At 38.6% G+C, this 27,329-nt stretch overlaps 1 protein-coding gene across 3 annotated transcripts; it reads left to right on the top strand.

Moving 5' to 3' along the window:
- The first annotated feature begins 41 nt into the window (after window positions 1-41).
- Window positions 42-26,890, top strand: eya3 (EYA transcriptional coactivator and phosphatase 3). 3 transcript variants are annotated; one of them, XM_041808303.1, is made up of 19 exons: window positions 42-152; window positions 7,272-7,367; window positions 8,552-8,601; window positions 10,385-10,479; window positions 11,497-11,577; window positions 11,675-11,729; window positions 12,458-12,567; window positions 12,803-12,940; window positions 13,113-13,198; window positions 13,448-13,625; window positions 13,760-13,929; window positions 14,064-14,147; window positions 14,237-14,326; window positions 16,611-16,669; window positions 16,771-16,931; window positions 17,942-18,056; window positions 18,350-18,471; window positions 18,553-18,653; window positions 18,829-26,890. In XM_041808303.1, the coding sequence occupies exons 2-19, from the start codon at window positions 7,320-7,322 to the stop codon at window positions 18,907-18,909; spliced, it is 1,824 nt and encodes a 607-aa protein (XP_041664237.1). In that variant the 5' UTR covers window positions 42-152; window positions 7,272-7,319; the 3' UTR covers window positions 18,910-26,890. The 3 variants fall into 3 exon arrangements, with proteins under 3 accessions (XP_041664237.1, XP_041664240.1, XP_041664239.1); XM_041808305.1 differs by having other exon boundaries at window positions 52-152; window positions 7,269-7,367; XM_041808306.1 differs by lacking the exon at window positions 12,803-12,940.
- Window positions 26,891-27,329: the final 439 nt, after the last annotated feature.

The raw sequence follows: 27,329 nt of genomic DNA, 5'->3' as shown, positions 1-27,329 counted from the left end.
ACTCCAGTGAATGGACCCACCGCACATGCGCAGTCGGCCCAGCAACGGCAACTTCCTGCTAAATAGTGCTCCCTAACAACAGACAAAGCTTGACACAGTGGGTTTAATCGAAGACGCTTTAATTAAAGCGTTTTACACACACTCCTTCAATGGTAAGACTTGTTTTTGTTGTTTTTATGACTCAGGGATGTTTGCTTTGCGGTTTGTTTTGCCGTTTGGCGAAGCGACAGTGCAATCGGGTTTACACGATGCCATTTCAGTACCCACTCCAATGGCTTCTGGTCCCGACTAAACCCTGGAGAGTAAAACTTTGATGCCCAGGCCAAACTAGGGAATTCACAACAGGCGTATTAATTGTAAACAACGAACTGCACACGGTTACCTTACATATTCGCATAACAGAGGATTGTTTTTCTGCAGCAAAATGCAAGAGTATATCATTCAAATCGGCTTTCGTTTAGAAGCTAACGTCCTGTTAGAAAGCCCCGTAGGCACCGTCTAAGTGCTGGGATCGTATTCTGTATTATTGACTGTTACAGTTGCTAAAAATAGTTTATTGGTTAGTCCAGGTGTCCGTTTTATTGCTTTGCGTGTTCACTCGCAGAGTATGTTCAGACAGTTCAGAGTTCAAACGAAAGCCGCTTGAGTTATTGTTTCTTAGAAAATAGCCTGATGGCAGATTTCACCTCTGTTATAAACTGCACTCGGCTTGGTTATTTCCTGGACCCCGCAAACGTAAACTAATAAGATCACGTTTAGTGCAGACCTTGATGTAGATTAACCTGAAGTAGATGCTTTCCGAGATGTTAGTTAAACTTAATTAACTTGTAGTCAATGGGTGGTGGCACAGAGTTGAACATGTCCTATATAATCCAAATATTGACAAACTGCCTCGCTTAATCTGCATTTTATTTTCACTCTGCTGAAAACCACATGTAAAACAGACTTCATACAAGGAAAATGTCACCAGAATGATCAGTCTTACTTCATATTGATATGGAAATAAAGCACATTTGAGGTTTGCTGACTTTTAGATAAAGCTTGATGCTGTGGTTCCCATACTTTTTCTTCAAGGCCCCTCTTTAGCAGTTGAAAATAACCAACTTTCACCATAAACACCAACACCTAAACATATAGCAATACTCAAAATACACTCAGTCACCCACTGCTTCAATTTCTTGTTTGTTTGTTTTTTATATATATATATTTTATGTCACATGTTTTCTGCAGAAAGTACAGAATGACAACTTCAGTGTGAGACAACAAAGTGATTAAAAGCAAGTAGTTTTATTGAGGTAGCTACTAGATAGGATCCTGTTTCAGTAAACTTTAACCCCTTAAAAGTCTGAAGGCCAACCAGTGGGCTGGTAGATTTTTAAAAAAACTATTAGTTTATTTACAAAATAACTGATCCTTATAATATTACTTGTTTTAAATTCTCAGGATGATCTGTTTCTCAAGATTTTGCCCACTCTTCCTATCAAAAATGGTTAAAATCTGTCAGATGGTGAAGGCATCTCCTGTGCACAGTCCTCCTCAGGTCATCCCGAATATTTTTAGCAGGATTCAGGTCTGGACTCTTGCTGGGTCATCCCAAAACTTTTATTTTTTTCTGGTCAAGTCATTTTTTTGTAGTGTTGGATGCAATCTTTGTGTCATTGTCATGCTTAAAGGTGAAATTCCTCTTCATCCTTAGCTTACTAGCAGATACCTGAAGGTTTTGCTCCAAAACTGTCTGGACTTTGGAACAGTGCACGATTCCCTCCAGCTTAGAGAAAGCCCTAGTTCCAGCTGAAGAAAAACAGCCCCAAAGCATGATGCTGCTCCCACTGTGCTTCACCATAGTTGTGAGGTTTATTCGGTGATGTGCAGAAACACTATACCTTTTTGAGTTAAAGCCAACAAAATTAACTTTGGTCTCATCAGGCCATAACACATTTTTGCACAAGCTTTTGCTAGGCTTGATGTATGTCATTTGCTTATCTGCAACCCCATAGCCAGACATGCAATATGAAAAACAAGGGGAAAAACACACTGCCTGCCTGCTTAAAACTGACATGGTCACCAACATTGCAATGATTGATTATATTAAAAACAACTGAAGTTAGAAAAGCAGCTGCAAGGGAAGGAGAGTGAGTACAGTCTTAATGTTTCAAGTATGCTGGCAATGTTTTTGCACAGATGCGTTTGCAAAGTATTTGTGCAATTAAGCAGTGATCAGGAATCTGCCTCCATCTTTTTTGGCAGTAGAACTGGTCAAAGAACTTCACTGAAGTTTAAAAGTCTGGTATCATATCAACCCTACACTTTATTTTTTTGTGTTTTTTTTTCCTTGGAAAATTTTAAGGAAAGTATTTAGAAACATCTCTGCTTATTTCTCTTGGCCAGATGAGAGCCTATTTCAAGATGAAGAGGAAATATTAGATGTTTAATCTGTTTATCTTATTTTCCAAGTCTTGGGTCCTTTTGACCTGAAACCACACCATGTGTGAAAACAGCAGTCACCTGAAGCAGAGACTCGTGAATGATCCTTTATCAGGGTGTTGGTGTTCCTCAGATAGTGTGATTGTACCCGAGTGTTGTAGAGATGCTGGCAGAGTTAACTGTGAGTGGCTCTGTTACCAGGGGCAACAGATGGAAGGATGATTGGTTTGATAAATTCAAGACTGTCACAAAAATCTGCCAGAGATAAGCAGCTGTAGCAGTGCATATGACTGGGAGATTACTGGGGATTCTGGGATTATCTGCCTGGTTTAAGGTGCTATAAGGCTGCACAGTGGAAAAAAAATTGTCATTGCAGTTACTCTGAACATTACTAATAGGATGTTGATTCTTGCAAAGTAAAAATGATCATTTTTGCACAAAATTCCTTCTGTTTTCCCTGAAGACAGTTGATGCCTTAATTCATGGTGTCTGAGTTAAGATAACCTCCACAGAACAAGACCTAAAAATGAATGCATAGAGTGTTTTGCAGATATCCAATATGCTGATATTTCCGAATTCATTTTAGCAGATCACAATACAAACACCTTTTTTATTGTACCAAGCACCTGTGCAAAGACAGGCTGAGGCAAGGAGATGCTGGGAGAGGAGCGAAGAAGTATTTAACTTTTTTTTTTTTTTTTTTTGCCTTTTAATGCATTTTATTAGATAAAGGAAGGACAGTGGATAGACTTGGAAACAGGGTAGAGAGTGAGGAGAGACATGCAGTAAAGGGCCATAGGCCGGATTCAAACCGCGTACATGGGTAGCGCCTTAAACCACTCGACCACCTACGTGCCCAGTATTTAACTTTTTTAAGCTTATATCTGCTTATACTGATATCATGCTGATAATGTTGTGCATCTCTAGAATAAGTTTATTCAGCTCCTTTTCATAGGGTTTTGGTTGTAGGAACGCTTTTTGCACACAGAGTAGATGATGTGTAAAAATGGCCAAGTTTTCATGGCGACCATTTCATCTAGAAACAGCAACCCTTTGTTGCATTTTGACTGGTTATTTAAACTACAAAAGCATTTTGGTTGCTTGAAAATTAGGAATGCAATGAATCATTGCTTGTCAACTGTTGAAAGTGTCAATGACGTTTAATACGTGTTTTCATGCTGTTGTGTAACTAGTATATAGTTTTCCAGCTTAGAGAATGATGAGGAGTGAGTCATCTGACATCCTTACAGTCTTTGGAATGTCTAAAAATGTATGAATTCGTGAGCATTTACGCTTAATGCTGTAAATTCAAGTTTTTAACTTCCTACTGCAGAGTCTTGACAAAAGTCAGAAGAACAGAGGAAACTTACTTACACTAAATGGACAAAAGTATTTGGCCACACCTGTTCATTATTGAATTCAGGGGTTTCAATCAGACCCGACGGGTGTGTAAAATCAAGCATGTTCATGCAAGCCTCACATCACCAAGTCTAATACTGAGTGTTGGATGGAGCGGTGTAAAGCACACCGACACTGGACTGTAGAGTAATGGAAATGTTCTCTGTGGAGTGACAAATAACACTTCTCTGTGGCGAATTCCAGGAGAAAGTTACCTGCATTATGCTAACTGTGAAGTTATGTGGAGTAGGGACAATGGTATGGACTATCATTCAGGGTCTGGGCTTGGCCCCTTGTCTCCAGTGAAGGGCACGCTGAATGCTTGAGTATACCAAAACATTTTGGACAATGCTTTGGCCCTTTTCGGTTCCAACACGACTGTGCCCCAGTGCACAAAGCAAGGACTACAAAGACATGGTTTGATGAGTTTGTTGTGGAAGAACTTGACGGGCCTGCATAAAGCCCTGACCTCAACCCTATGAATGAATGGGCACCAAATCCCACAGAAACACTCCAAAATCTTTTGGATAGCCTTCCAAGAAGAGTGGAGGCTGTTATGTCTGCAAAAGGGAGGCCAACTCCATATAAAAGTACATGTATTTGAATATCATGTCATTGCAGTCCATGTTGGTGTAATGGTCAGGTGGCAGAATGCTTTTGTCCGTTTTAGTGTATCTGCTGCAGCACAGAAGCTAACTTTGGGGTTGACAGTTCTCTTTAGACTTGTTAGCAGCAAGCACTGAGCAGAGATGGGAGCTGTCTTGAGTCTTGGTGTTGGGACGCTTATTGGTCACACTTGAACAGAAAATGGAACAGTCACCCTGCTCCTCCTATCAGCTACCAACCAATAATTCTTCTGTCACTCTTATCTCTCACAGTGAGTGCGAGTGTGTATGCATGTGGGTGACACACTCACACATCCTTTTACTTAAACACTGCATCTTTTCTCCTTTTCATCTGTTTACTTTTCTACTTTTACAGTAAACTGCGGCACAAATTCTTCTAGCATAATAATACTAAACTTCTTACTTTGTCTATAGGAGGATGTAAAGAACATCATCAAACTACACATAAAGAAAATCCTCCAACCTACATGGTCATTGGAAGGGTTGGGCAATTAATCGCAAATGAGGTTAAATTGCAATATGGCATGCTGAAATTTACAAATCCCAGCTGTTGCAATATAGCTTTAACTCGAAATATGTCAACATACCAGTTTAATACATTCTTTCTTTTGCAGCAGAGATTTTATGCACATTTTGCAAATATTCAAGTGTCTTTTTTATAAAATAGTTTACAAAAATTGTACCTTTAATTTTTTTATGCATGTTTTACTTCATAAAAACAACAATCCTCACTCAATAAAGCAATTGATGGCAAATTTGCAATATACGCAACAATAATTGCAATGAGATATCTTTTTGTATCATTCTGCTCTAGTTCATTCTATCTAATATGATGACGCTAAGTGTTAGTTCATGCAAGTCATACCCCTAGCCACGACTGGCTGATAGCCAGGTGCCTCCCAGCTCTCAACACGGCTGTCCATTTAAAGATGACGTTCCACTCACTAGGGCTGTCAGTATTTATCTACAGTCCAATTTGAATTTAATTTATTATTTTTTACAGATTTCGAATTATATTCGAATATTCATGCACATTTTTTGTTAATATGTATGTAAAGCGTTCCGTTGTTTTAATCACCCTGTAGTTACACATTTGTCCACTAGGTGACCCTCAAATATTACATCACAGATGCAATGAAGAAATAAAGAGCTAAAAGCAAAAGTAGTCAATGTTAATTTTTTGTACTTTTTAGTGCAAACACAGACGCCTGCACCATTTAGAGGCCTTTAACGGGTATTTCTGGTACCAATGATCAACTTTAAAATGAACAAATGGGTTAGAAATTAAATGTAAAAACAAAAAAATTAATTAAATTGCGCTGCTTGTGGTGGTGATGAAATCATGTTTATAATGAACAAAACATTAAAAAAATAAAGTTGTAATGCATCACGTTGCTGCTGGCAAAGCTTCACCTCCTCCACCCCAGTCTCCTCCTTTATAGCTTAAAGCTTGTTGCACTCTCTTATTCAGATTCATGCTAGTAGTTTTTATTGCTTCTGAATAATTTGATTATTTTCAATGCACATTGTAATAAATGCATCTATCTATATGGGGGTTTCTAGCTATGCACTCCTGGAAAGTCAAAGCATGCTGCTTGACTAAATGTAGGTTGTAAAATAGAATGATTTATTGCTTGAATTTGTTGACAAATAGCCTACACAAGATGTGGAACCTAATAATAATCACGTGTCAAATGTCAATCACAATGCTGGGGGAAAAAATTGCAGTTAGATTATTTTTGCCAATCGTTCAGCCCTAGTCATTGGTTATTTTAACACCAAGACAAAAATCTTGCTTGAATTTAGACTTTCATGGGTTCTAGGGTGCAAACTCTTGACAATGCCATCATTTTTATCGTAATGTAAGCTGGCAATACCTAATAAATTAGTTTGAAAGATAAAGTGATAATACATGCAGAGATAATGCCAGCCAACTGTATCTTTTTACATCTTTTACAATCAGCCATACAAGACTTTTGATAATAGTTTGATTAACTTTGCAGCCCTTATAAGCAGCCTAATGAATACAGATACATGTAGTTTTTGTCTTATCCTCTTTAAGTTTTTGGCTCTTACAGGTTATGCACACTTTGAGAAAAACATTTTCAGGTTAATTTATCTGCTTTCCACCATCCAGTGGCCTCATTTTTCTTCAAATACAGCCCTTTTAGTTCACTGTCATAAATCTTGCATAAGCTGACATATGCTTCAGTGGCCGTGCCAAGTCAGGTGTCACGCTTTTGACTCAGAACATACACAATTAACAGCGGCCTAACACTTTCACGCGGTTTTGAATTTGCCGTCTGACCTATTTTCTCTTTCTGAGTCTGAATTATGTCAGTTAGATAAATGCTCCATCTCCCCCTCTGTGGGGGGAAAGGCCAGTTGAGCGAGAAGTGGATGAAATGAGGTTAGATCTTATCCCCTCGGGACACCTATTGATACAACAGCTTGCACCTGGGCACCTAATGCTCCTGGGGAATATGTTTTCCTTGAATGAAGGTTAGGTCTCATGTAAGATGGCACGCTTCCTTAATCCCACAGTAAACACAAGCATGGTGGGAGACTTTAGGAAACGTCAGTGCCACACGTGCCTCACCTGCAGGTCTCGTGCCGGAGATTAGACCCTGGTGCCCCACTTCCTCCATCGCCGCATCCTCCTTGCTGATCCCCCCTGTGATAGTGGCAGGGGAGAGATGCATCCATGAGCTTTTTTGGGACAAGGGGAGGGGAGAGTTCAGCATCAGAGAACTACATAAGGCCTCATCCTCAGCCATTTATCCCACATCTGTTTGTTTTTGCCTCTTTGTTTGTGTGAAGCAGGGTCCGGACGTGCTCTCCAGGGGCAGAGAGTAGGCTGTGTGTGCAGACATGTCAGCTCGCTCCGCTGCAGAGATGGGCGACTCACAGGAGCTGCCGGTGAGTCCATGCACCATGGTGCCGACACAGAGTTTGGTGGAGGGATGTATCATGCTTACAGAGATGCATTTAAAAATTAGCCTTATGGTGATGATGTAGATTGTTTTCTGATATTTGAGAAATTAGAATTTATTTCAAGTCAGACATTAGGAAAAGTGAACAAATGTTTTCATTTCATCAGCATGGAATTTTAAATTAGATAAGCATTCAGGATTTTTTGGGATTTCTGTTAAAAGGATTGGCTTCAGGAAATAATAGATGAAAGAAAAAGCCAAAATGCTTCTGAAAACTTTGGAAATGTGTTTAAAAGTTGATTTTGTTTCCTCTTGCCTTCAGCTTTCAATTTACATTACACTGACTTCATTTTATGGTTTTAATCATCATTGATTAAAAAAGAGACGTGACAATAGGGCTGGACATTTAAAGAACAGGTCTGTATTTTTTTTAAAAACAGTCGGTCATGTTTTAGTTCACTGTTACTGCTATCGAACCTCATAGGCCATGTGACATCACATCATTTTATCATATCACTAGTGTTGAAATATACATCGGTTCTTGCAGGGAGAATACAAGCTAAAAAACACATTAGCATTGTGCATCAGTGTAAACCGAAATGTGGTGCCTTCAACTCTGCATATGAAAAAGGAATCTGACTGCACTGGGAGTTGCATATTTTCAGCTGCTACATGACAGCTTTCTTCCTCCTTTGCTCAATTCAGAGATAACAAGAGCTCTTATCTGACGAGAGTCCCGTTAGTTGAAAATATTACTACCAAGTAGAAATTCATGGTGGGATTAGCAGAATAAATATCAATTAGTGGGCTTGAGTCCAAAGTAAAATTATTGGCATGTAAATTAAATGTCATGATTCGTTCAAATGTCACATAAAGAAAAGAAGAAAAATTTGACACAAAATTTCAATAACTGCTGTTGTGACAATGAGGAATTTATTTATTTCAAGAATTTAAAATAGATATAACAGATTGAAGCATAACTTTTTAGCCCAAGCTCTTCTCAGCTTATGCCACTTCTCATTAATATATATTTTGTCTGTCCACCAAACAACAGAAAAGTACTGATAGTCCCATCATTGAATTATAAAAAGGATATCTATATCAATGAAAATTAACATCGCCATCCCAACAAGCTCATTTATATACTAATACTCTTTCCTGTCTTTGCAGGCAAAGAAGGCGAAGCTTGAAATAGATGGTGGACTGGAGAAGGAGCCAAGGTTGGTCTCTACTGAATTTTTAAACTTGTAGTTAGGGTTGGGCAATAGGGTTTTAAAAAATCCCCAAAGTTGATTTACGATTTTAATCTTTTTTGTTTGTTTTCAACTGAAAAGGAAACTACTCAAACAGGTTTCTTTCATTTTTATCAACAATATGTAACAATATTGAACAGAATTTTCCTTTACAGGTTAAAGTGTGAGCTGTAAACCTGCTGAACACAGGCTCTAAAAGTTTTTTATCTGCTTAAGAAAGTAATGCTGATGTCCGTGATCTATGCAAGTAAACAAGACCATCAGAAGATCATTGATAATTATTTTTGTATTTGATTGCTTGTCATCTCTGCCATAGGATCAGTGTCAGATGTAAATGTTGACAAGCAAACCAAAACTACATTTAATTTCAATTTCTACTTGAAGGATTCAGAGTGAATATAATTTTTAAAACTGGACAGGACGTTTTACTTTGTTTGAGGGGATGTTTTCCTTGAGTTTGAGAACACCGCTTACACATGAGCAATATGTAAGAACAAATTGTATTATTTTGATTACAGGGTTGCCAGAACTAACATAAAATGAAAGATTCTGACAGTAGCTTTTACTTTTGGTATTGTTGCAGTGAAGTTTAACAGAAAATCTCAATTTTTGACATCTTGATTTTCCAAAAAGCAAATTTAATGGATTTGTTTCCCAGCCCACTTTTAGGTCTTTTAAGTAGTTTCTTACAGATTGTTTTTCAGGGTGTTTTCACAACTCTAGTCACTTTTGGTCCGTGATCACTTTGGGCTATTAAGTGGGAAAGAATCTGTGATGAGTGAGGAAAATGCTCTCTGATTGTTCAGTTTCTTGCGGTTTATGAATACACCTATTCTGGAATACAGCTCTGACATGTCAAACTTCTGGGTCACTAAAAAATCTTTAATAAATTAGTAAATTTTTAAAATTGCATGAGAAATTAACTTTGTTGATATGTTGTATTTAAACAATCTCAGTCAGAATGGTAACATTAACAACCTACATTGTTTTCACTCGAAAAAACAGCAAATATGAAATTTAATGTGATAAATCCAAAAACAACCTGAAATTTACTAGAGGGAGAGAATCAACATGCTCCATGTTACAGTGTGTGCGTTTGTATGCAAAAGTGTGTCACAGTGAACGGGGAGTGCAGAGTGTTTGCTCCTGGATCACGTTATTTCGTCAATAATGCATCAGTTAATCAAGTGTTTATAGCCTCCTTTGGAGTGAGGCCTCAAAAAGACTAGACACAACTGACCCTTTGTAAAGGTCAGAGCTATGACAGTACAAGCACTTCAGCACCATGGTCTGTGTGTGTGTCTGTCATCGTGTGTGTCAGAGGGGCAAAGCGGGCAGCGTGTCTGCTCATTAATAGATGCAGGATCGGGTTATTTACCTAAAAATAAGCCAATAAACATAAACCCAGGTAAAGTTACTGTGTTTGAAACGATTGATGTTCATTACCCTTATATTCTTCATGTCCATCTGTGGGTTTTTATACATATTTCTGTGGCTGTGGTAGCGGTTTAATACAAAAAAGATCAGTATCTCCTGAGTTAGGCTGCACCGGAGCACGAATGGAAGTCTATCTTTTCAAGTGGTCTTGGTCTGGTTGTTGGTCTGCATCAGAGTTCTGTGGTCAGCTTTGTTTGTTTCAACCAAGGTTAGCTGTGAAAGCACATACGTGTCAATCAGGGCTTTTTATGCAACAGCTGTCTTTACTCTGCACCATATATGGTGTAACTTTATTAATGTTTCATTTTTCCAGTAATTTAGGTGAGGATGGGAGTCCAGCAGCTGTGTTAGGGTCATCAGAGCAGGAAGGCTCTTACTCTGCACTGACTGCCGCACAACTCAATCCAAGTAAGTATTCCTCAGAAATGTTAAATGAAAACCAATAATATAATATAAATGTGTAATAATTAGGGCTGTCTGCATTAACGCATTTATCCCGATACAATTCAGGTCCATAATTAGTGCATTATTTCTCTTTAATCTCATGAATTGAAGGCTTTATTGTCCCTTTCAATTTGGTTAGGGCACTGCAACATCTTTCTGCAGCCACAGTCAGATGAAATAAATCCAACACTGCTCCTTAATGTCTCATTTTGGTGTAAAAAAAAATGTCAGACAGCTCAGTGGACAAGTCAAACTCCTCTTTACCTTATTTCACAACAAGCTCCTTTTTTCTGTAGTTAAGAATTTTTAAAAAGTGATTAAAAGGATATAAGTAATATATATATCCATCCACAATCCAAATTTTCTTTCAAAATAAAAGTATGCTTACAGGAAGTCAGTTACCCTTAGTTTTAGACAGTAAAAAACCCAAAACAAAACATTACCAGTTTTGAATGCAAAGTAGTGGAATTTCAAAATACAACCAAACATATGAATGGTGATTACTCAGAGAAATTCTTAGATTAATTTCAATTTGAAATTAATAGCATGATTAATAATATGACTTTATTTTTGTAAACAGACAAGAACAAAACAACACGGAATAAACAGTTATCTTTAGTCTATAGTCATCTATAGTGTCAGGAATATATCTTATGATGACAATTCATCAATCACCTTTCAGAGTTGTGTACATAATCCATTTCCCCCTATATTGCCAAAATTTCCCTCCTTTTAGAGTCAGTCAGAGTCATTTTCTCCATATTCCCATCGTCTATCCATTCAGTCTTTGTTGGAAGAATGGACTGAAACCACCTTTGTGTTAATGCTCTTTGCTTGCTGCTAGTTATTTATCCTGCACTGAAACAGAGCAGCAGTGTTCCCAAGATAAATTGTTAAGCCTGAATAATTAATCCTAGCTCCAAAGAAGTTTCTGATTCTTTGCGTTACCTCATGCCAATAAATATGGTTGTTTGATTGTAGGTGATCAGGAGCAGCCGGACGGAGAGGGACAGGCAGCGCCTCAAGCATGCAGCGACTCATTGAACTCGTACGCACGTTCAGGTTGGAAGAAAAACATTTCTGATTGACAGAAAAGATCAGAGGGATAAATCACACTTTGTTTGTTTACCTGAAACTTTTTTTTTGTCTTTTTCAACAGTAACGGACACAACAGCCCCGTCTGAATACACACAGCAGGTTTATCAAGGAAGCAAGTTAGTATGGAAGAATGACATTTCTTAAGCTTATTATGTGCAACTGTTACAGATTTCAGAACTTCATATGTGACTTATGGCGTCTATAGAGACAGTACTATAATTTGTCAGATTTAGATGTTGATAGAAACACTTTCAGATTACTTCATCATAGAAACAAGGACTGAGACATTATTGCAGGTGCATTCATAGAATAATATGTGAGCCCCTTTGTATAACTGTCGCAATAAGGCTGATTTTCCCACACATCGTTTCGCACTAAAGGCATGATTTAACGACATACATTGAAGTATTTCAACCAAACATGAGTGCTCCTCTAGCCTGAAAAATCCTGAATATTATGTGTTACCACTTCACACTTATGTGGCTATTTGAAAACTCATATCACATATTGATGAAATGGATTTGAAGCACTTTTGTGTGCAGTAGGTGTTTGGGAATCAGCTAAATTATGTGCACAACTTGCCTTTGGTTCCTAACAGTTGATCTAATTTTTCCCCAGTGAATTTTCAGGTATGCTTTTGTTTATTTTAAAATGACAGACAAAGGCAGTACTCAGAGACAGTGCAGTATTACCAAAACACTTACATAGGAGAGCTCTTATACTGCTGTTCTCTTTTCTCCTTTACTTTATTTTAGGTCAAGCACCCAGTCTGTAAGGATTAACAATGGATTCTGTAGGTAGTGACTTTATTCCCTCATTTGATGCATGCGTTTATTTCCTTTAGCCCATCAGTGACGTCGTACACCAGCCAGGTTGCCTTCCCTCCTCTGGCCCAGTCCACTGTGTACTCCACCTTCCCCCAGACTGGTCAGACCTACGGCCTCCCACCCTTTGGTCAGTCCTTTGTTTTTCTACGTCAGCGGCTCATTTTAACAGTTTCTGCTCACTAAAAGCCTAGCGTCATACCTTTGTTACTTTGCTTAAAAGGCTTTTCTGTGCTTTTGCGCTGTGGAATCAATTTGCTTTTAAATTTCTGCTTAAAATATTCATATCTGAATATCTGACGGAGACTTTAACTTTTCAGTGCTCCCTTCCTTTCGCTGCTCCTCTTGCTCTCTTTCCTCTTCAGGTGCTATGTGGCCAGGCATTAAAACAGAGACAGGGCTGCCTGAGGCGCCCTCTGGTGGCCAGCCTGGGTTTCTCAGCTTCAGCAACGCATATACCTCAACCCAACCAGGCCACCTACACTACTCTTACCCCAGCCAAGGCAAGCTGCAACCTGTTACAACAAAACGCTGTCACACTCTCTGCATAAAGAGAAGCACTTAAAAATAAAGCAAAAGCTCTGTTTTCCTCTCCCGGTTTTTGGCCCTTAAAGGTATGCGCATATACTTTGATTTTCCCAAAACATAATTTAATCAAGCTCTTTTTGTCTCTAGGCTCGAGCTTCACAACATCCAGTGTGTACTCCAGCATCCCTTCAGCGACAGCAGCAACAACAACCTCCTCCACAGTGACCCACCAGGTAGGCAGGACACCTACAGATATCACCTCTGGTGAGGCTCCAAGTACCTGATAGAAAGACACTGCTGACTGCTGAGTGGTCAGAGAGTATCATTACTAGAACTAAACATAGGAGGATAGACAGTCTGAGAAGCTTTATGGGAAGATGGCCAAACCCTCAGGAGGGCACTTACCAATCGTGAGATACAGTCATGTTAAGTTATGTGCTGTCCTTTGTTGATCAGAACGTCTTTTTCCGTTCTTTCTGCAGGAATTTAGCAGCTACAACTCTCTGGGACAGAGTCAGTTCTCTCAGTACTACTCTCTGCCTCCCAGCTATGTGCCTGCAGGGCTGCCCAGCAGCGAGGAGCACAGCGCTGGTGTGGGAGCTGTCGGATACTCGGCTGAGAAGTCAGAGCAGGCTGCGCCGGCTGGACTGCCTCCTAGGGGTGAGTTAAGTAAAAAAGTAGAGTATGAATGGCTGTAAAACAAGTACTGTGTCTTAACTTTTATCTTTGATGTAAAGGGTTTTATCATTTAGTTCAGATTTCTTAGGAACTAATTTCAACTTTCCTGTTCTTAGATGCATCTCCCCCAGAGAACCTCCCAGCAGCTGCAGCTATGCCGACTGGTGTTTCTCTCCCAGCTGCAGCCAGAGATCAGGACGAGGTTGGACGCAGGAACTCTGTCGGCAAAGCTAAAGGAAAAGCCAAAAAGCCTGAAAACTCTTCACCTACAGAGACTGACCTGGAGGTAACTCATAAACTTTGAATTGGCTGTATATTTTTTTTTCAGTCAATATAATGTAAACAGGTAAACAGGATTAAGCCAGTAGTATTAAACAAAGATGATGAAAGTTGAACTCTTTTTCTACCCTGTTGTTTTAGCGTATTTTTCTGTGGGATCTGGATGAGACCATTATCATATTCCACTCACTGCTTACTGGCTCTTACGCGCAGAAGTTTGGAAAGGTTTGTATCCCTCAACTCGCAAAATATTTAAGCATACAACTTCAAAATAAAAAAGCCTGAGCCTGTTTGTAACTTGTGATTTTTTTCAGGACCCAGCAACAGTGCTGAACTTGGGCCTGCAGATGGAGGAGTTGATCTTTGAACTGGCAGACACTCATCTTTTCTTCAATGACCTGGAGGTACATTGAGAGACTGTGACTGCTGTTGCTACATCTGAAGAGAATACTGTTTGCTTATTTTTCCCCTATGATACTAAATTAGTTTATGAATCCACAGAAATAAGTCCTTCAAGATTGAAATGAATCAGCATTTTTGCACTCTCAGTTCCCTTGTCTTAACATCAGTCTTTTCTGAGAGTAAAGCTGTGTTCCATTTACCACAGATGTCGGATGTCAGGATTGAGAATGACATCAGACCTTAGCTGGTACCAGTTGGTAATGGAGTTCAGACTCCAGGGAGGGATGACTTATCTGACTGTCATCTTAGAAGTTCCATCAACTGGAATACACAGTAACTCGACCCCAGAGTTTCAGCAAAGCTGCATTTTCACTAGATTTTCAAAAACCATTACAACATCATGCACAGGGCTGGGAGGGGAAGGGATAAATCATGCCCACTTATTTCTACACTGCAACATGGTACAATCTATGCTGTAGATTTGATTTTTAGCTATAGTATACCGTACCAGTATAGACTTACCACAAGCTGCCTCAGCGTTAAGTTTATCTGTCTGACTTTGAGAAAAACATAGTTTTGTGGAAAAGAACTATGCTCACAGCAACGTCTCTGATTGGAGTCTGCTGTACCTGCACATTTTGCCTAACAGCTGCTACTATTGAAGTTGGTGGCCATTTTTTGTCCTGCAGAGGATTTGAGTAGGGAAATTTATTTCTGAAACCAGCTCTGTGATTGACTGGAGACCCAAAAGTGGGTCACGGAACTGTTTGTAGTGGGTTGCAAAGTGCAAGACTACTTAGGATATATGGAAGTTCTGGGTAGACAGGTTTCCATATGTTTATTTCACTCTGTTTTTCTAGACAAGGAGCAAATTATGGTTGTTTTTCTTGAGATTCTGGTCTATTTATCCTGTTGTCTTTGGACTTGAATATCTTCAAGAAAGGCAGATTTGCCATGATAATGTCTTCATTTCTCGAGATCTTTAAAAACAACTAACATCAATGTTATTACAGAAAAACAGGGACAATTACAGGTTTACACGCACATACTCAAAGAAGATCTGCGTAGTCTCTTTGCTTAGTTACTGGTTTTGTTCCATCAGGGGCCAAACTGCAATAGTTCTCATTTTTAGGTGGCAAACATTTTTATAGATTTCAAGTAAATGTGGTGGGTGGTCCCATGGCCAGTAAAGAACCACTGGTCTAGGGCAATGGTTCTCTACTGGTGGGTCGTGAACGTGTTTCTGTAAAAACTTGGTGTTAAAAAATGTATGTATTGCTGAAGTCCTTAGCGGGCATGCATTCCTAGGTATATTTAAATGTTTTCTTAATATTTCAACACATTTATCTGAACTTTTTCCAATAACAAAGCAGCTTTTCCCATCATAATGTTGTAATTCCTCAAAATCTAACGAAAACTGGCAAAGATGTACACATTATGAGGAAATAGTGTCAAACGTGTTTATTTCTCCTGTCATTTTTCAGTCATATATTCTTTTCCATTTAAGATCCAAACAGCATATTTTTTCCGTAGATAAACATATGTTGGCTGAAATTTTGGGACATTTGGATCATGATTTGTCAAAAAAAAGATTGTTGGGTCCTGAAGCTAGACCTGTTGAGGACCGCTAGTCGAGGGTGTATGCGCCTCGCGCCCAATTACAGCTGGGATTGGCTCCAGCCCCCTGCCACCCAGAACAAGATAAGGGTTGTAGATAATGAATGGGTGCAGTTTACATCTGAAACCATAGTTCCTAAAAAAGTGGGCGGTCACTGTTAAGCTCTGTGCTGATAAAAACGAGCACCTCGTATGTCACCTGCCTCTAGATCAGCTAATAATTTAACTGAAACTGAAATTAATTTAGAAGTAATTCAGTTGCAGGTTCTGGGTTTTAACCTCTAGAGGGCAGTCGCTTCTAACACTATTTTTACTCTAATTTTGAGATTTTGATTAATTAAATCAACAGCACTATTAAATACAGGTCTACAGAGGTTTTCAGCTGAAAAAAAGAGATCTGGGGGTTTAGTTACCCTCATTATTTAGATTCCTGAAAGACTTTTGGGTCAACACAAGTTTTGGTGTTTTTCAAATTTGAATTCTTAGATTTAATAGATAACCAAACCATAAAAAATTCAGGCTCTGTTGTGTCTGAAAATGCTTTCAATATGACTGAATGCATGACACTATAGGTGTTTTCATTAAGCATTGAAAAGTAGGGCTACTTCTTCATAGTGTTTTACAATTACTATCTGAAACCTTGTTTGTTTGTTTGTTTGTTTGTTTAAGGAGTGCGATCAGGTCCATGTTGAGGATGTCGCCTCTGATGACAATGGACAGGATTTGAGGTTTGTTATAAGCCGTCCTTTAACTCACAATTATTATACATTACAGGAGAAACATCATAACACTTCAGAAATATAACTGTAAATGTTTCTCCCTTCATAAGTAACTACAACTTCCTGGCTGATGGTTTTAATGGTCCCAGTGGTGGAGGGGCTTCAGGAACCACAGCAGGAGTCCAGGGAGGGGTGGAGTGGATGAGGAAACTGGCCTTTCGCTACCGCCGGCTAAAGGAGATCTACAATAGCTACAAAGGGAATGTTGGAGGTGAGTTCACATCAACTAATGTAAAATCTGGATCATAGATCACACCCGTTTATAGGCAGCACTCTGTTTTCCTCTCTCAGAGGAAGAGAAGGTTGTAACGGTCCTCCTGCGTGAGAGTTTCTGGTGGATTTAGCAATGTTAACAGCATGGTATAATGCAGTTTCTGTGCAGCTGTGTGGCCACTCAACTACTATCTAGTTTTGCATCAAGGGTTTTTACCTCTGCTAGCTATAATATGGTAGTTGACCTCATTGCTGTGAAGTTGACAAACCACAGTCGCCCTGCTTCTGGTCATTTTGTTGTCTTTAATTGAGGAGTCTTATCAACCAAACCAGCACTAGACAAGGTTTATTTACTTATCAGTTTGCCCATGTTTTCTTTAAATGTACAACTGAGAACAGAAAGTAACCCATACCTCTGCCAGTTTTGTCTGCATCATTTCTTATCACAGCACGTTGTGCGATGTAAAGCTGACGCTTAGAACACTTAAATTTTCAGGAGTGCAGTGTGCGATGATGGTGTCTGCAAAACTTCATACTGTCCAGGAGCTGGACTTTTTCCCTTTCTGATTTGAATGGTCAGCTGCTACTTCACCAGTTGTGGCCCTTTTGGCCTTTTAATTTTAACCTGTTTGAAGACAACAGAATAGGATCCATGAGCCAAAAGGCAGAAGAGCAAAAGTGCTGATCTGAAGTTAGCCTACTTTCTGACTGTGGTATGCAAACAAGTAACAAACTTCAGCCTCAGTAAAAATAAACAGGGACAATTTTTGTTGAGTAAAGTATCTGTATGAGTTTTTAAATTTTTTAACACAAAACAGCTATCATCTTGTGATAATTTTTGACGAACTCTTCTGAAGGACATATGTCAAAAAGAAAAAGGGAATAACGCTACATATAAACGGTTTTCCTAACATCATGATAAAAGTATTGAATTATGTTTCACTATTGAGGTTGTATGCCTGTTGCACAAGGTTTCTGTAAATTGCTTTTTGTTTTTTTTTTCTTTAGGCCTGTTGAGTCCTATGAAGAGGGAGCTGCTTTTACGGCTTCGGTCAGAGATTGAGAATGTCACAGATGCGTGGCTCAGCACTGCGCTCAAGTCTCTTCTGCTCATTCAGTCCAGGTCTGAGCCCAGAAAGCTTACTATTGTCAAAACACTTTAACTGCTGTCACTGTGAGTAAAGGATGGCAGGTGAAGCTAATCAGATTTATCCAAGTTAAATTTAATAGGAAAATCTCAATATTGAAAAAGTAGTTTCAGTAAGGAATTACATGTATTTATTTTTAACGTCCTGCCCATTTAGAATAGATCTATATTTATGTAAAATAAACAGCTTAAGGTATTAAAAAATGAGGCTTTTTATCTCTATTCTTATGTTTGTTGATGTTTGTGCTTGTGTAATACTGAACCACCAGGGGGAAGTGTATGAATGTGTTAGTCACCACCACTCAGCTGGTTCCAGCGCTGGCCAAAGTGCTGCTCTACGGTCTGGGAGACGTCTTCCCCATCGAGAACATCTACAGCGCCACCAAAATAGGTACATGGGGAAACTACAAGGGCTGTTGATTGAGCTGCTTCAGAGGGTTACTAAAACATGTCTTTGTTTCCTTTCATGCAGGAAAAGAGAGTTGTTTTGAGAGGATCGTCTCTCGATTTGGGAAAAAAGTGACCTATGTGGTGATAGGTGACGGTCGGGATGAGGAGTTTGCAGCAAAACAGGTAGCCCTCCTAGCTTTGTCCAACCTTGTTGTCTGTGTCAGTCAAAGCAATACCTGTAGTCGTCTTCTCAGATTTGTTCATTAAATTTGGAAAATAATTTGATATCCAGGCAGAGCATCAAGCTTTTAACAGCAGCTAATCTTTAGAGCATCCTCTGTTCTCTTTTTCTCTGTAGCACAATATGCCTTTCTGGCGAATCTCCACTCACGGTGACCTCGTGTCTCTGCACCAAGCGCTGGAACTGGACTTCTTGTAAAGGAGATGACATTAGAAGTCGCACACTAAAAGGGAATTAGTCGTCCTGTTGGTTTGTGGAGTGACGTTGTTAGATAATCCTCCACAGCTCAAACGGTACACACTCGTATATTAGAAACGCCTATCTGCCCTCAGTGACGATTGAAAACTCGCTGTGTAATCTGTGACTGTAACACACTGGGGCAGACTTTGGGTCGGAGCTGACTGTGAGAAACAGAGTGAAGGCATCATTTGGCAGAGCAAAGGTTCCTCCAGCACTCCCTCCTCTACGGCAGCTAACCTCAACACGGCTGAAACTGGCACTGATATGGACACAAAAGGGAAGACATCTTTTGTTTTTACCCCTCCTTTGCCTCCTCTTAGTTTCTTTAAAGATCAAAAGCTGTTTTCATGCATACAAGGCTGAAGATTCCTGGAAAAATTCAGGACAGCATGCCAAAAAATGTTCCTCTCACCTGTCCCTCACTGCTGGAAGATATCTCTGTTGGACGGGCATCTCAGGAGGAAAGACATGGTGGCAGTCTGGCACTCTGAAGACAGTTTTGTACGTTATTCCAATGCTACATGTAATTTGACGTAATCACAATATAAACAAACAAATTTAGGTTATATATTGGCGAGTTTGTAAGGACCACAGTAGCTGTTACAAAGCAGTCATATAAACTCCTACCTGCTCACTCAATATGGTAAAAGTCAGAGTAAAGTTGGGGTGAAATTTGGGGAATTTTCAGGAGTTTTGTGTAAGTGTGAAAACAGCTCCAGCAGAGTAAACAGCACCTCTTTATTTCTAACTCCTCTTTTCTGGATTTAAACAACCAAAGGTCAGTTTTGTTTTAATGCTTTTCTTATAGCTTTCATTATTTTGACTCTACATCATTGAGAGAATAATAGTAAATCTTTGCCCTAATTCAAAGACTTGAATGCATCATTTATGCATCATCTCCTTTTTATTCCATTTCCCTCTCATGTGACGTTTCAATAATTTAAGGTACTACATGTGGTTAAACAATGAATGGTCATGAACTCCCCTCCTGACCTAAGTTGACAATCCACCAGTCAGCTGCTCAGACCTCTTACTCAGTTCCTCCCTGGTTTTACTTTGGGTTTGACCCATCTGTGGTCAGTGAGCATGTGCAGTTGAGAATCATGCTCCTACAATTCCTGAGTTGCTCATCTGGAGTTTCCCCATGCAGCTCTGGCCCGAGTAGTGTTTTAAGCAATGTGGATATGTCCCAAATCCACATTAGATTCTTTATAAAGTATAAATTACATACTTTTATCAGAGGGAACCATGTTATCCAGAAAAGTTGAACTCATGTTACCCTTTAGAAGGTTGTCAGTGAAAGAAATAGAATTCCTAGACAAGCAAAATCTGCTATTTTTTGTTCCAAGTTGCACAAATACATCTGTAATGTTTAGGTGCTGTAACATTAATGTGTTTGTGTAATGCCATGCTCTCTCTTTGGAGACAACACGTCTGTATTTTCTTCAGAGCTTCAGTACTTTACTATCATTTAGATCATTAAGTCAATATATGTCCAGTACTGTGCACCACTATTGGGCATATTTTGGCCTATAACTGAGGCTTAAGTCAGGCATGTAATGTCCGGTAAAGGCCCATTTATGCTCTACGTACACATGAAAATAGATCTGTGCATTTAGAACTTTACAACCATACTGACGTGCGTCTGTTATATTGGAGTGGACATTGAAAAACTAATCCACTGGAGACTGCTGTCCCTCACAGAGCTACTTTGATGCTGCTCTGTCAGCCCCATAGACGGAGGAAAGAATGATGCTCTTGTAGCTGACTGAGAGCTCACATCATTCATATGTTTGTATTTTCTTACAACTCGCTCATTTTTGGTTGATATTTCCTTAGAAAACTTGATTAAGTTGCACCTTTGTTTTCAAATATTTTTTCTTTATTGTGTTTTGCTGCTCCGGGTTAAACTGTTGGCCACGTTGCTCAACACTGCCCTACCATTGGCAGCGATACAGCTACGTTTTGTAAGCTTTGAAAGAACAGATAAAAAACAGAGGAGTGGAACGCAGGGTGCAGACTGAAAGGTCCGTCCGTATCCATATGCAGTTCAAACGTAGAGCATAAATGAGACTTAAACCCGCCATGATGCAGGAAGGAGGATTGATGAAACCTTGGTCGTGCTCTGGATGTCCTTGCATATTACCAGGGAAATGTGAAATGTACCTGTTGAAAAATTGAAGTCCACACCTCTACAGTGGAGTCAGGGATGGATGTGTTGAATGTGGTAATTCATTAGCGCCCTACATGCCTAAAGTAAATGCACAGAGCTGATGATATACATAAATATTGTACTGCAAGTTAATGCAGAATAATAATGTTTTCTTTAGTGGATCTCTTTAATCAAAAATGGTTTCCAAATTCTTGCTACCACTCGTTGGAAAAAATACATAAATCCCCTTAAAGATATTATAAAGGCTGAATTAGGTATAGGATCTTGTCTTATGGTTGCTCAATTATGGCAAAAAGCAGATTCGCAATGATTTGATTGGTATTGAGATCACGATTATTTCACATGACTATTCGTTGACTTTACAACACCTGTATGATATGCATTTATCCAACTTAAACATGTTAAACACATTGAAAAACAAGCAATAAACGAGTGAAAAAAACAAATGTATAGAAGTAATGATGTATGAAAACATATAATAAACAAAGCAAATTACATTCTTGGGCAAATATCACATCAAACACTAAAACATTTACCGCATGACAAAACCTAAGGGCAAAATATCATACAGCATCAAATATTAGCTAAGAGCAACTGTACTTGTTCATTCACAATTATCTCGAATTAAAGAATTTGTCAGTTCCTTCACAATAAAAGTCTGTAGCAGTTTAAAAGAAAATCATACTTAACTTGTTTGTGCCAGCATGGGAAGCCAAAATTATTAATTGACATAGAAACAGGAGTAATTATCCAGATCTATCTTGAATTTCCAGATTTTGCATAATTGGATGAAGGGCATGCTGTTTTTCATGAACTCTAAGTTCTGAGGCCCCTGCTAGTAATGTATTGATAATCTGTTCTTCTATAGATCTTGTTTTTGATTAGTTCATTGACTTTTTCAACCTTAAAATTGTCAAAAATAGATTTTTAAAGTAACTTCTCAGGGCTAAGAGGGATTTGGAGACAGCCTTTTTGTTCAAAAGAGTTCTAAACGCAATGATTGAAAGACTTAAAGATGTAGTTTTTTCTCAGTTGTGTTGTTTCAGTTGTACTTGTGATGTATTCATCTGTTTCAGCATTTGTCATAAAGGTCCCTTAAACTCCCGGAGTAGACTAACTCTCTTTTAACACCTCCAGTTGACTGTGCTAGCTTACACATTGTTTTTCAGATTCATTGTTTTCATGTTTTTAACCAGGAGATTGGAGTTTTACTGTGTTAAGATGAAAATGCAGATTCAGAAATCAACTCCATCTGGGCAGATGTTCCAGGTAGCAGGATATGAATTGGCTTTAAATGGAAAATGTTGTGAAAAATTTCCAGTCAATCTACAGGCTGTTTCTCTCCAGAAAAACCAAACACCTCAGACACAATTCAAGCTTCAGTTTTGCACAGAAGCAGCACCCTAGAGAGCTCTGGTTCACCTGCAGGATGAGGGTCCTAGCTGGTGTTTACTGCCTGCCAGCACCCATTGTCTCCTAATCCGAGCATGCTCTCACCTGTCAGCTTCTGACTCAGCTAATACATTGTTAGGAGGACCATAGTTCATTTAAGAGGTATAAATCTAAAGTTTTCTGTTGTCCGTCCTGGCAGTGAAGCGTCTCATTAAAAACCTCCTGGACACTTTTTTAGTCTGCTCAGCTGTTGAATTATGGGAGGATGTCTGTGTACATAAAGTTGTGCTATTTGAAGAAAGCAGGGCTAAGAATTTAACATTAGCCAGTAGCATTTTATTTCATGTCTTACAGTTTTGTTTCCAGTGAAATGATTGAACACAGATTGTCATTGGGTTTTAAGCTGTTTTCGATTCATCTTATATTAAATATATCAGTTACATCACAAAAACTCATAGCAAGTGTATTCGTCTCATTTCTAGTTAAAAGTATCTCATCATACTTAATTTTTACGACTTGATGAGTGCGTGTAAGCATCTTATTTCAAGGTATCACAGTCAAAAAGGGAAGATATCTACTAACATCGAACAATTCAGGCTTTATTTTTTGCGTTTTATGTCTTGAAAAAAGATTTTTATTTGCACTTAACAGTTAAATGAAGCTTTTATTAAGTACAATGAGACGCGGACTAAAAATTAAACAAATGCATCTGCTTGGCACATGAAACCAGAGGTTCAAGAAACTACTTTTTCATGATTGGTCCCATTTTGTCTAATCGAATAACACAAGTTGCAACCATTGTGTTATTCTTTTTAGAATTTAAAAGTGAAAGCTTGCATGTCCCACCTCCACATATTAAATGATTAGATTTTCTGTGCTGGTTTATAAGAAGCATCTTGAGTTTTTGTTGATCGACAATCATTCTGAAGACAACCCTTTTGGCAGGCTATGCATGAGGCGATTGTTAAATATGAGTATCTATTTTTAAGATTTTAATCCTCAGAACTCACACTCTAAACAACCAGGCCAGACTGTGAGAACATGCCAGTGTAAATTTCCTCGACTTAAAGTATAACTAAAAGTGTTTGTCAACTACCTTTTTCCATGAGGAAGATGGGAGTAATACATGCTAAAAGTAGATCTTTGATGACTCAAATTCTAAGAGTAAGCTTAATTTTTGTCAGTTGACTGATCTGACTGAAACACTGATTTGACACGAGATTAAGGCAAAAAGAATAAATGTATAAATCTAAGGACCTTTATGTACTAAAACCAGAATAAAATGTTGAGTTTTCACAGACTAAAACTATAGGCCAAAGCTCATGAACATTTTAGTTTTAGGACTAAGACTAAAAATTGCTAGCAAAAGAAACACCGAACCACACACCTGCTGTTCGTCCTAATGGTTTCACCGTGGAGATTCTACAGTCATGAGCTCTCACAGAAACTCGTGATCAAACGTGACTTCAGAAGAAAAACATGTATGGAGGATGACCAATGATGTCAGCTGGCGTGTGCAACATTTCAGATGAAAAACACTAAAGCAGGAAATGGCCAATGGCATTTGACCAATAATATGTATCTGTCTCTTATTTTTACGGATGGATGTTGTTGGATTTTTGCCGATATCTGATATCCTGATAAGTGACTTTATCAGCTACCAATAAAGATATTTAAATGTAGTACAGACCTAAAACTTCAGACCTCAAAACACACAATTTCAAGTTTAAATATGATCAAATTGACAAATTTCAGTCCTTAGAACACTTTAAAGTGTAAAGGATGAAGATGAATAAAGAAAAGACTTCAGCTGACGCAGGTCTGTTTACCCAGCCTAAAACTCCACTAACATATTTGTTCATAAGACCAATATTACAGCTGATTTTTATCGCTACAATATGAGCAAAAATTGTCATATCTGTCGATAGAGGTGATTTGTTTATGCCGATACGATATCCTACCTATAACATCATGCATCCCTACTTATTTTAATGTGTTCTACTTTGGCTCCACTGTGAGGTGTGTCTTCCCCTCTGGCTATGTTTTCACTTGCCAAGGTCTCGCTGCACATTCCACCCACAACACTTTCTGATTGGCTGATCACAGGAGTACCTGCTAATGAACACTGAGACACCGTGAGTGTATGGCATCACTTCCAGTTTTGCTACCACGGTGTTACTCTGTGCCACATAAAGTACACTTTGTTTGTCAGTCTCATGAACTACGAATATCGGCCCTGAAAATTTGATATCTGCCGACCCTTAGTCATGTTTATGTTTGTAAGCTGTAAAAGTACACAACATCCGGTTGGTGATGCCTCCCAGTCTGCTTGCTCTTGTTGGCTGTTGCTGATATTCTGTTGGAGGCGGTCAAACCTAAAGATCTGCTCAGGGAGGTTCTGAATCCAGATGAAGCAGCTGTAAAATAATCATATGTAAAATGCATACTTGAGGCAAACTAATTGTGACAAGCCTCAAGATGGGTCACATTTCCCCCATTGTTAGGGTTAAATCAGGCCTAAATTTGGGCTTAAAATTGCATAATATGCAAATTTTGCAGAGCAATTATGACTTTTCTCAGATCCCACGGTGTCAACTCTAAATTATCAGTAATCAGTATTTACAGCACTAGAATATAAAAATGACTGTAATAAGTAAAACAAAACAAAAAAAAAACTTATTAATGCAAAGGCTCTCAGTGGTTATTCTAAAAAAGGCATGTTCCTCAGTTTTTTTACTAGATTTTCCTATTATGCAGGGTTATTTTCAGCAATTTTCTCAAGAAATTCACTCCTCACAGGGGAACTAGCAGTGTTCACTCAGGATTACAACATAGGACAAATTCAAAAATGTTTTTTCTTTATCTCCTTGTCAGAGTAAAATATGTGGATTCATGTCCATTTACGGCTTCAGTAAAGAATAACTACGATTTACTAAGGGTACAAGTTGTAGCCAAGTAATGATTACTAAAAACCTCATGATCAATAATTCTGTCAGCTTTAGCAACAAGCAAAATAACATGAAGATTTCTGGATTTCATCATTCAGCCACATGACAACCCGATCCTAAATGGTACTGAGGGGAAAACCCACCGAGGATAATGACTGTGCAATACATTTCTGCTTTCCTCACTTTCTGTATTTTAAGGGATTTTTCATTTCTTATCAGAAGCAGGAGGGATGGAGATGAGGAGTGAACAATACTGAGCCTGAAGAAGATTTACACACATGCAGCTTGACCGTTAAGAATGTCTATTTCTGTGTTTTGAGTTTGCGTGACTGTGCGTATTTATATCGTGCCTTTTAAACATCATCTGTATGCTTAATCTCAAAGGGAAATAAGTAAGATTTGTTTTTGTTTGATACATTTATCACTGCATTGTTATTATCCAAAGTGTTATCTTACTTTTTTAATTCAATACTTTTTTTGTAAGTGCTGTTGATCTTTTTTTTTTGTAACTTTTTTGATTGTTTTGTCTGCACTGTATTTGAAAAGTCTCCTTTGTTAAAAGATAAAGTCATAGACTGTAGGTATCCTTGTTGGGGGACAATATAAGTGTTTTCCATAATTTTGCTGTCAAAATCTCATTTCCAGCAATCAGCCTGCTTTTTACAGGGCTCAGTCCCATTTTATACTTTGACCCCTACCTCTCCCCTTTGAAACAGAATTATATACAGGTGTATAGGTGGTAGTGGTGAACTCTTCCCTTAAGAAACAGGACGACCCTTCGAGGTCCTGATTCGTCCTCAGTAGTTGGAGCCTCTTTGAAGCTTAAGCAGCCATTTTTCCAGCGATCCACAAGGCATACATGTGGGTTTTCCACCACTGTTCAATCTGGAGTTTGCCTCTGAAAAATCTCTGCTTCAGGGGCCCTTCAAACAGAGACCCCTAGACCCCCAAAGTGTAAGGGCAGGGTCTATGGTGTGTATTGGGACTGAGCCTCAGAACTTGCTTTCTTTATCTAAGAAACATATTTGTTGCTGTGAATCGTTCGCATTGCCTAGAGACAATCGTTATTTGGTATTTTTAATGCAGATCAGATTTGCATTATCTCTTCTTTTTGAATGTTTTTTTGTTCATTTCTTTACTATGTCTGCATGTCATGTTTATATTGAAGTATATCATGGCTGAAAAATGCACCCATGCAACATTTAAGGGGCTATACTCTTCTATGTGTCCTCTCTTTCTTTCCAATGCCAAAAACTCTTATTTTTTTAATGCTGTGTGCTTTGATTTCCTGTTTGTTTTGATGCGTTTCATCTCATTTTCAAAGAACTGTGAGGCCACATGTTGAAAGCCTAAATGATCCTGTAAACTGATCTCAATCATATTAAAATAATAATAATCAATATTAATTTCACATTAGTAATCACTATTTCCCCCCACAGTATGCTTTCAGGGCAGCGTACAGTCCTGTAAGGTTTTCCTCTGTTACCTGAGACCCTCGGTATACAGTGTAAATAAATTTTAAGATGTTTCAGACTTTAGTGTCAATTTACTGTTAATCAGTGGAAAGAGTAAAATGCAAAATGCATCATACACAAAACATCATTTAGATAATGATTACACCAAAGGCTTGGTTATGAGGACATCAGTTATTCTATTAAACAGTCTTATAGTGGAGGGTTTATACTGATCTGCACTACAAGAATCATTATACAACACGTAGTTCTGAGGAAGAAATCTGATTGGACAAGGGGTATTCCATGAGCGACGTCATTGGAGGACGTCACTGAGACTTTTTGCAATGTATATCACTCCGCCACAGCCAGGAGTTCTTACTACTTTTAATTATATTTACAGATGGCATTTTT

Source organism: Cheilinus undulatus, linkage group 16, assembly GCF_018320785.1.
Source record: "Cheilinus undulatus linkage group 16, ASM1832078v1, whole genome shotgun sequence".
Classification (NCBI taxonomy): domain Eukaryota; kingdom Metazoa; phylum Chordata; class Actinopteri; order Labriformes; family Labridae; genus Cheilinus; species Cheilinus undulatus.
This window is presented reverse-complemented; position numbering and strand designations above follow the sequence as displayed.